Source organism: Zophobas morio, unplaced genomic scaffold (assembly GCF_036711695.1).
Source record: "Zophobas morio isolate AGI-343-1 ecotype UQ-CSIRO unplaced genomic scaffold, CSIRO_AGI_Zmor_V1 ptg001246l, whole genome shotgun sequence".
Taxonomy (NCBI): Eukaryota; Metazoa; Arthropoda; class Insecta; order Coleoptera; family Tenebrionidae; genus Zophobas; species Zophobas morio.
In genome coordinates, this window is record NW_026973345.1 from 19,121 (window position 1) to 29,661 (window position 10,541).

The 10,541-nt window shown below is 34.1% G+C and overlaps 1 protein-coding gene across 1 annotated transcript; it reads left to right on the forward strand.

Annotated features, from left to right (window-relative positions):
* Positions 1 to 201: 201 nt before the first annotated feature.
* On the forward strand, positions 202 to 2,736 carry LOC135122431 (N-alpha-acetyltransferase 35, NatC auxiliary subunit-like). The gene is made up of 10 exons (XM_064046601.1): positions 202 to 287; positions 348 to 493; positions 546 to 750; positions 812 to 898; positions 951 to 1,028; positions 1,092 to 1,187; positions 1,250 to 1,380; positions 2,228 to 2,354; positions 2,453 to 2,473; positions 2,521 to 2,736. Exons 2-10 carry the CDS (start codon positions 423 to 425, stop codon positions 2,734 to 2,736), a joined length of 1,032 nt encoding a protein of 343 aa, XP_063902671.1. The 5' UTR covers positions 202 to 287; positions 348 to 422.
* Positions 2,737 to 10,541: the final 7,805 nt, after the last annotated feature.

Below are 10,541 nucleotides of genomic sequence, written 5' to 3' on the forward strand. Positions count from 1 at the left end.
GGAAAAATAGAAAGCAGCAAGATCTGCTGCTGATCGTTCGGGCTGTCTCGACTTTTGGTGAAGCCGCACAAATGGTTCTTTTATCTGTGTTGTGTGTATGCTTTTATGACCTGTTGATTGGCTGCTTCAGCCCTTTGAATCCTACTTCAGAGTTTTGCTGCACAATCGCTCCCGCCAGCACCGCAAGCTGGCCAAACTTTTAAAGAGCTTTGAAAGCCTGCAAGCCGCTGCCGAGTGGTCGGATTCCCAAGTCTCGCTTTTTTTGCAAAAAAAACGCGCCTTGCGAGGTGCTTTTTAATTAGCTGCTCTAATATGTTTTTGATATTTTAATTGGTCCTGTTACTCAGGAACTGTTTGGGGCCGGCTATAAAGGTGCCTTCCACGAGGCAACCACGTGGCTTTTCCATGTGAAAATAGACTTAATGGTTCGGTTTCTGGTCTTTGGCTTCGAGCTTCAGTTATACAAAGACTACGAACTAACGATGATATATTGGTGCCCTTTAGCTACTTTTTGGTCTTTTATTATTATTATTCTTCTATGTAAGGTACCTTGAAAACTTATTTGAGTGGAAAGCACAGCTCTACTTGTTTGTTCAATGGAATTCTCTCGCAGAAGCCCATTCATCCCACCGGTTTGCGCACGTGTTTCAGGGCTCTCTGGATTGCGCAGGCGGACACGTGGGAAATGAACGTTCTGTTATGTACGGGCTCGTGCAGGCCAAGCAGGCTCTGTGCAGCGGCATGCGCCATGTACGGCCTCGTATTGGATATTTGTGTGGAAAGTTTTATTCGTTATGTGGTAAATATGAAGGTTACTGCACTTTGGTTAAAAGAACAACGCGTGAAACGGCCGGCTTATTTCGATTCGGAGCGTTTACGCTACCACAACCGTTTCAAAGTTGGCATTATATATAATGCTATGGATAAGCAAAACTTTTTTTTACTCTAAGGCCTTTCTTGCTGTGAATCTCCCCTCGTTTTTAGCATACGACGCTTTTCGTGCTTCTCAGCAGAAATTATCGGAGGAGGTCGGCTTATTATTACTAATACTATTATTAATACTACTATTATTATGCGCCTCCTGTTTCTAGTGTACTTACGGGACTTCTGTGAAGTGTTTTACTAGTTGCAAAGTTTTTCTTGAGGGTTTAATAAATAAAGAAAGGCCGCCTCCGGATACTTCTAACGTACTTTAGTCAAATGCTCTGTTTTTCTTATTTGTTTAACTTTCTCGTGTATTTGTTTTTAGGAACTAAAATCTTTACTGAAGATTAGCAAAACGAACATTGTTGTTCTGAATTTACTAGCTTCTGGTTATAAAGCCACTCAACGCGTCCAGTTCGACTTTTCTCTCCATCCAGAATTCCCAACTTTTCGTGTGTGATTTAAAACTTATTGGTCTGAATTCCTGAAAACCTTATGTATTTTACTTTGCCACTAATAAAAGGCTTTTGCCACTCCATCTATAACTTACGTGCCTATTAACTTATTATGGAGAGAAGATTTAAAGATTCTCTATAAAAAAACCGGGTATACTTCCTCTTAAGCTGCTTCTTTTTAAAAAAAGAAATTAATCTATAGGAATTTTTATCTTTTTTTTTTAAATTATCAGAGAGAAAGCAGCGTAAGGCTATTATAAAAGAGTCTTTTCGCAAGGTTATTTTTATAACATTGCAACGGTGGGGCTGTACTCTTACAGTAATCTCGTTCCGCGTATTTGGGCTTTTTTTCCTCTTTAAGGCCCATTAAAATTACTTAGAAATAATCAAAAGAAGAGACTTCTTTACATAAGTTTTGTGCAGGACAGTAATAATATGTAAGCAAGAGTTATAGAAAAAATAACAAAAGCTTATTTTTCCTTCTTTAATCAGGTTATATATAATTTATGTAACAATGATAATTTAAAGATCAAAAAATAACTACTTGCCGAATTTAGTACAGTGAAATTACACTTTTTTACTAGTATGATTATCCACGCATCAGGAAGGGCTTGATAAGTTTTTTAAAAAAAAGTACAATAAAATTCTACAATATTATTAGTAATTAAAATGTCAAAAGTCAAAAAAAAATAAATGAGCGATAACAATTATAATAGTATCTAGTGAAGCTGTTATAAAACAAATCACAAAATTAAAATTTGCATAGAGTAAGTGCACTAGCGAAAAGAACCCGTCCTGTCTGAGAAGTCAAATCTCCAGGAAGGGTTAGTACTGTGGTGAGTGACCAGGAGGCTATCCAAGTACTGCACTCCCCCTAGAAAATCGGACATTCATAAACTCCTCCTGGGGTATGTATGGGCACCTTCTTGCGCCCAATCAAGACTAAGCGGTCTGCTCTCGACTTACGGAGCGTCCGTAAAAATCATTATCAAAAAAACATTAATCAATAATTATAGTAGCGACTGAAGAACAGTTAATTGGTGTGTAATCATATAAAGACCGCCTGCACGCAGCCCACAGCCGAAGACAGAAGAGTGAGTGAACATAGCTGGAGTTAAAGTTAAAGCCAAAACAAGGAAAGGTGGTCCGCAAAGCCAAAAAAACAGTCAACCGCTACCAAAGTTGCCATTCCGCCAAAACCAAGAGGGAAATTAAAATAAAGAAAGCGCTAAGAAAAATATCTACTTATCCAGATTACCTTATTAATAAAGTAACCATATCTGCGCTAGGTAGCCGTATTGGTAGAGCGACTGTTGGTGCTCGTAATCTTAGGCCAGTTCTTAAGCCTAGATGTTGAGTTCACTGCTTTCCTATGAGTCACTGCAGTTACATTATTATGACCTGTTTCTTGCCGGCTCGACTTTTTTGCCTTGAAGCAGATTAATAGTCGTAGACTAACCTTAAACCAAAAAGTCGCAAAGCCACTACCTTATGAGAGCCTCCTGAAAAGCTTCTGTTTTTCCACTACCTAATAAACGTGCTCGACCTAAAGAGTTAGCTTTAATTCAGTAGCTTGGAATCTACAAATATAAACTGGCTGCTTAGAAAGGACAGTATATATTATTTATATTTTTTTTCCTATTTACTTAAATAAATTTTATTGTGTATAAAAAACCAAGAGTTGAATACATCCTTAAACTGATTTTTTAGCTTAGATGATCACTTTACTAATATGTTTTACCAAGCACAAAGGAATAGAAGGCCTAAGTTAAAGGTGACTCTAAATTCTAACTCCAAGTTTAAGATTATCCAAAGGAAAAAATAGTGTATGGGGATATACTGGGGTTTGAGACAAAGTGGGCAGAAAGTTTATGCTTTATATAAGTAACTTAATTGTACAAGTAATAGGATAAGCGGAATGATAATTAACTGTTGACCACCCTCTTGGGCCAAGTGCCTTTATATTCAAACTTTATATCCAACCTGAGATAGCTCGCTTTATTAGTCAAAAAATAGAGGATATAAAATTAATTAGTCCGTAACTTAAAAGAGTGGTAAAAACGTAAAAAAAAGCTTTCAAGTATTGTAGTAAACAGTTATTGGTAATTTACAGGCTACTAGAAGATCAAACTTTTCAGATTGAGGTGCTCTTATTTTCTTAAAATCCTTTCGTAACCTAATACTTCCTTTTCGAAAGGCTCTTTCAAAAGGCATTAATAAACCGTTCTTCTCCAAATAATTCATATATTTCTTTTAAATATTACTTAAAGTCGGTTTCTAGTTTTTAGTTGCGCAAATAATAAATATTATTGCTTTTGCCAAGGTCTATGGGATTTAAGAAGTTTGTTAACAATTAATTTTTGTGCTACGGTGTAAGTATAGTTGATTTCAACGGTTAAAGCTTCATTAGTTTTATAGTTCTTATCTAAACAATTCAATATATCGTTTCCCAGGCTGAATAGCTAAGCAGCTTACCATTAAAATGATACCACTGATATAATTATAAAGGTTTTGTCGAAACTATCAGTTATCTTCAGACCCACTCATATCTGCTTGTCTATTTTTGTGTAATAAAACAAACACTTAGGGTTGTTTCGATGACCTTTACATACCTTAGCTCTCCTTTACACAAAATATTTACTGAACTGTCCCTTTAAACAGTGGCTACTCATGGACATACTTAAGTGTTAACGTACTATTCGTCTCCTTTTAAACTACTTTATTATGGTGTTTATTTTCTTTAGCGTTTGTATGTTATTTTCGGCTAACCAACTGGCATGATGATATCAATGCTGTATATGTTTGGATTAACTACGGTTGTTCGATATATTTAGAGGCATGCACCGCTTAAACTTGAGCGAGGGTTGAGTACAGTAGTTCGGTCTGTGCGTACTCTTAGCGTATCCCAACAAACTAGTTGTTCTTTACTATCTCTCGTAGGAGCTACAGGCACACTACTACGAGAAAGAGAATGAGAAGTTGTTCAATACTTGTCAAAAGAGTTTAAAACAGGTTGTAATTCACTTAAATTGCCATTAGTAGAACATGCTTAAAATTGTATAATCTTAGAACTCGTTCACACTTGACGAAACCTGTCACACCGTCGATATCTTGACAAACTTTTTGCTTACTACCAATTTTTTTTTATTTAGAGTTCTCAAAGGCGTCAAACACCCTTAAAAGTTGTCTATAAGTCGATATTAAATCTTTTTTTTTTCATATTTTTCTTAACTTTTCTTCCCCTAGAAATCAGTATTCAGGTGGAGCCTATCTCAGCCTGAGCCTTTTAAAAAAAAATTATGTTTACTTGAAAAGCGTCTAGGCGCCATATACACATGGTTAATCAGTCCCTAGTTTTGACTTGAATTTATATTTTTAATTGAAGTAAAAAGCAACTTTATATATTTATTAATTAAAAAAAACTAAAATGTAAGCTTGGGCAGTGGGCCTTCAAGAATATATTAAGGTGGGCGCACACTCTCTAAGAACAAATACTGTTTTTTTTATATAATTATTAAATTCCAATTCTTATATGGTAAATTTAAGCAAGGGATAAACCTTCACTCGAGAGCCCATTTTTGCTTTCTACAAGGGTGTACTTCACACACACGAACTCTACTTGAAGGCGTTGTTTAAAAGAAATTTTTTTTAGGATCCTGATCTCAAATAAATTTGCCACCAGTATACGAACAATATCTATAAAAAGGAGACTATTTATCCAATTACACTTGGAGGATGCTGTAACTTTAGTAAACTAAGCCTATATACACAAAATACTTTTATAAAGGAGGTAAACATTTAGACATTTTTTACTAAATTATTGTGAGTTAAAGATTAGAAAAAATTAAATAGAAAAAACTTTGTATGAAAATCTTTTGATAAGCTAGTGCTCCTTCAAAAAGTTATGACCAGGGGATGCAGACAATGATGAAATGTCAATACGGGTTTTTTAAATACAACTTGCTCAAAGTTACCGGCATCAAGACCTTTATTAAATTCTCGTTTTATAAGCTAAACGTCGAAAGAGGTTGTTAAAAAGATATTCTTTTTATAAGCTCTAAGTTATAATGAACTTAAATTATTTTAATTATGAGATGAGCCTGTCCTAGGTGTAAAACGTGAAACGCAAGTCGCACGCAGTAAAGCTAAAGTTTTAGATTACTCTTTAGACTTCACTCTATTTTGTGCTTAGTTGAAACAGTGCATTTATAAATGTTACTTTTTTACTTTGTGTAACCATCTAAATACCACCTTCTAAATAAAGAACACACTTCAAAGATGTACACTTGAAAATGCATTATTGATGTTGGTTTACGTAGTATTTTTTGACAGCATATTTTCATTACTCGCGAGCCTATAAGCGACAATGTCAAAGAGAAAATCTCCACTTTTCGGGGCAATTAGCTTTGTCGAATAGATTATCGTAGATTTGATGTTCATGAATGCAACGGTCATTATCAAAAGGAAATGAACTATAAAAGACTCTTCAGCAACATTAAAAATTTTCATTTAAGTGTATTACCCTGCAGTATTAGAGGAGTTATGGAACTGCTAACAGAATACATATGGGAAAATAGTAATTTGAGATGGTTTACAAGCTACTTTTGTTAAAAGTATGGCTAAAAGCTTTGGGGGCAATTTATGTGGTAGGATTGCGCAACAAATTTCTTTGGTCAAAGACGCAGTTATAAAAAGAAAAATTTAAAAGTAATTTCCTAACTTACAACTTATTAAATGCCGTAAGGCATACGAAAGAAAGGCTTCTGATATAACCAATGGAGTTTCTTATTAGATCTCTAAGGCGATACTTAGAATGAGCGTAAAGGCCTTAAAAACAGATTATTTCGAATTACTTAAAGTGAAAACGGTGAAGTTATTATCTGTTTTGTAATAGTTTATGTATACATATTATATGAAGGCACTTACAAGAATCTTAAATTATAAAGGCTGTAAAAATCTATGTAAATACCCTTAATATGAATATTGCCCAAGTTCCTTTAGTTGTAATTACGCAGTAATTTTCTTTAATAGTATATAGTTAATATCTGAACTTACAACAACTGCAAGGCATTTAAATTTGAAAAAACATTTTCTGTGAGCAGTGATATAATTGTAATGAAGACTTCTATTCAGATTATAGCATATAAAAAAAACCTATCTCATCATAAAATTTAATTTTATGTCTACTGTTAGTTTAATTACAAACTTACAAAGAGGTCAAACTGGAAAGGCCTTCAAAGGTTTTCTTTTTAATAGAGCTAATTCGGTTAATCGATAAGGACCTTAGGATGCGTCAAAGTATACCAATTAGAAAAAGACTACTAATACTAAAATTTATTACTGTTATTTTAAAAATGAAAAACTGAACAATATAAAAACATTTAAAAGGTTTCTAAAGACCCTAAACTTTAAATGCACCGTTTTCTAACCATTGTATCTCATATTCGTTAAGGGCCCTGTGAAGTATTAATCAAGTTATCTAAATTTAACTACTTAATAGAATAGCAGCATCTAAGTAAATTTTAATGGCACTCGAGATATTATTACAAGATATCCCACCACAGACCAGGTCAAAGTTTAGAAGGATATAAACCACCTAATTTCGAGACACACAAAAGCTATAACTTAAACACGAGGGCCAAGCTGATAAGCGAATAAAGGGCTTTCCCAATAATTACAAATACTGGAGTCATTCGTTTAACATATCAAAAAAATATTGAGTTATGGTGAACTATATTGGAAAACTGATATTGATCATACAAACTGGTCAAGCGGGTAAACCCCTGGAAAATTTCATATCTTATGCTACTTATGCTGTTTGTCGGCATAAATCTTCATATAGCATTAGTATAGTTACTGCCCTCATGTTAGGATTACGTACAAATTTAATACTATCCCCTTAGGAACTACTCCTTAGGCAGAAAACTTTTCAGATGACAGTTTTCAAGATACCTGTCAGTAGAAGTAAATATAAGGAAATGGGAAGAGGTAGAGAAAACACAGTCCTTAATATTGATTATATTAATAAGTCCCCAAGAAAAGTTCTATAGCTTGTATAATTTTAATGTACACAGCCTCTATCTACGTTTCTCATAATTAAGAAGTCATCCGCCTAATTGTGTAAATGACTTTTTCGCACTATATGCCCCCTTTTTAACTTTAAGCAAAAAAATTTCATAACACGGTCAAGAACCGTGACTTGCAGGTTCGTTTTATCATAGAAAGTCCCCTTGCACCCACGTACGCCTCTTGCTAAAAGCAATGCCGTAAGTAAAGCAAACGGAAGAGACGCCGGCATAATTTAAATAGTCAAGACTCAGCGTTACTTCCACTACTCGTATAATGGCCTTTTAATACTCATTTTTTAGGTACAATAGAATAAACTTAGATCATTAAATTGTAAGTTTTTAAAAGATCTTTTTTTAGAAGCTGCTATATAGATCCTTGGTAGAGTTTTTTTTATATAAAATACTTTTATTAATTGTACATTAAAATAATATTAGTGCAAAAGTTAAAGTGGTAGCCACTAGTAGTGATAAAACTTAAGGCTAACCTTAATTTATAACAAAAGTTAGGCCCTACGTAGATTGTGGTTTGGTTTCATGATCTAAGTTAAACTTTAATCTGCATTATTATCGGTCTAATATGCATGCATGCTAGGTTATGCATTTTTTTATAACCGGTATACTTAGGAAAATAAAGTTTTCTACTACAAAGGTCTAGGTATGCACAGGTTTGTGATTTTCTAATATATATATGATTTCAGCACAAAATCATTATAGAAAAAAATTTAAAACCTGCTTTCTTCCTACTGCACTGGAAATGACAGAACGCTCAGGCACAAAAGGGTTGGCAACCACGAACTTTAAAAACCTTCTGCTAATTTAGGTAGAAATATATTTTTTGCGTATTTATACATTAGAAACAAACTATTTCTACAGTGTCAGGTCAAGTGCTTCCGTGCTTAGGGGTGGGTTGGTCAATTACGGTTTATATTTATCTCTCAAGTGGGTTTTCTTATAAAATGGTTTCGTTAGTAAACTCTCGGCGAAATAAATTATGGCAAATTTTTTTTTTAATTCACTGTCAACCCTTCCAGGTTGGTTGTTGAATTAGCAATTTTTTTTATTATTTGTTATAATTTTTTTTTAATAGAAAAGGCATCTAGCTATTATGTTACTTAAAATAAATAACTTTGTTGCGAAGTATGTTTTCTAGCAAATTAATTTCACGGCTTGCCAAATCTTTCTACTCACCACATAAAATTAAACAACTTCTAAAAAATTTTGTAAGAAGGTTTAAATTAATTTTAGTTATATTTTTAATAACTTATCTCATTTATAAAGCTAAAAAATAGTAGCAAGTAACACCAAACTTTTTAGAGGTTCTTTCATCAGTGTAATGTGTTAATTATTTTAGTATATTTTATAAATTACACATTTTAAACATAGTACATTTTACAATAATTTAAATGAGCGCCACCACCAAATACACGAGAAGAGGTCTTTTATTAGGCAGGTGTGAGTTGCTACCCTCTCTGTTACTTTCAAGGCTAAAAATTATATTAAAACTGGTTTCAAAGGTTGGTTCAAAAAATATGGTAAGTGATAGAGGTTATTACTACAGATAGCCTGTGTTTGCCTTCAAGTTAATTAGTTACTACTTCAAGTAGCTACTTGCTGCATTCTATAAAATGTCATATAAGTTAAGATTTGGCCATGATAAGTTGTGTATATTAAGTACATAAAATATTAGGAAATGGGAACAATATTTTAGAAAAAGAACGGACTGAGGAAACTCCATTTATAAATAATTTATTCTTTATAAAACCTTTACACTGAAAAATTGTTTTAAAAAATGGTGCAAGAGAAGATTTGCCTACACAGGACTGCAAAGAGTGTGAGGTTTTTCAAGGGACTGAAGCTGAACTTTTAAACTTCTAATACGTATTATTTGTCTATCATTGTCTCCGTTCTCTAGTACTTTGTTTCTTTTTAAAAAGAGCATCAGATTTTTCTAAGGACTTTTGCTTCTAAGTCTATTCTACGCAACATTGCCAGCCTATAGTTAATGACGACAAAGCTAACTCATAATAATATCGACGAAAGAGTAATCTTCTCTCATCCCTTAACTTAAATAAGTATCTCTTCTTATAAGTAATTTTAAAGAGGAGCAGAAAAGTAGTGTTAGCGTCGCTTTTAGACGCCTGACCTTGAATCTGGGAGCGGCGCGAAAGCATCACCGGACATTCGGAAGAGTGGAGGTCACAAGATCAAAGTCAGGGTTACCGAGATTCAATATACAGTACACCCTCGGATGGTGCAATTACCAAGTAACCTTGTTGTATTCTACTGCGCATAAATTTGTCTGTCACAAGCACTTGCACGAGGGAGATCCTCGAATTAAGAGAGTATTCCTCATTTCATTCTTGTCTGTGCTCAGGTGTCCTTGACTCGAACTGCGACCACGGCGGTCTAGGCTCTTCACCGGTCATGATTTAATAATAAGCTGTTAGGGGTATAGTGGTACTAACTGACTGCGAACGGGCTTAGAAACTTAGGCTCTTTTCACCTAATCTATGTAGCTTAAATAACTTTTAAGTGTGCTAATACAGTAATGCTAGCCCCTGGTATATACTTTTTTAAAAACTTTCTCTTTTATTCGATGTTGTGGTTCAACTGCTAAAACCTTCTTCCCAGAAAAGCTCGTTCAAATATTAGCCATGAAGATACCATTATTTCACCCCTAGAAGGGTTATTTTACTGAATTTTAACTATAGAACCTATTTTGTAGGCCGCCTTACGAGGGTATCCTAGGAACGTTATGATAAATTTTCGTTCCACTAAAGACTGTACTAGATCATATCGAGGTTCGAAGATATAAACCATCAGCGCCTTACAATGCGGAGGGGTCGCCTAACTTTAACTCATGACACTAACCAAAATTGCTGCCCTGCACATGTCCGCTTAAGTAGTAAAATATACGGAAGGGAATGTCTCCCATGACACCAAAGTAGAGTAAAAGGTTACATTACTGCAATAAGATAATATTAATTTGAACATTATTTCCTCTAAAGTTGGCATCTGTCTATAAAGCTTAGAGTGCAGCCCTCGGGAAGTAGCATAAATTTTATATCAGAAAAATTTTACGTTTACTTCCTTT

Bases quoted from the DNA above. Each gene is read 5' to 3' on its own strand.
- LOC135122431 (XM_064046601.1), top strand. From the start codon at position 423: ATGGTTCGGTTTCTGGTCTTTGGCTTCGAGCTTCAGTTATACAAAGAC. The intron at 1,188-1,249 runs GTACTTTAGTCA...ATTTGTTTTTAG, and splicing joins CGCCTCCGGATACTTCTAAC to GAACTAAAATCTTTACTGAA. The intron at 2,355-2,452 runs GTAAAAATCATT...GCCTGCACGCAG, and splicing joins TCTCGACTTACGGAGCGTCC to CCCACAGCCGAAGACAGAAG.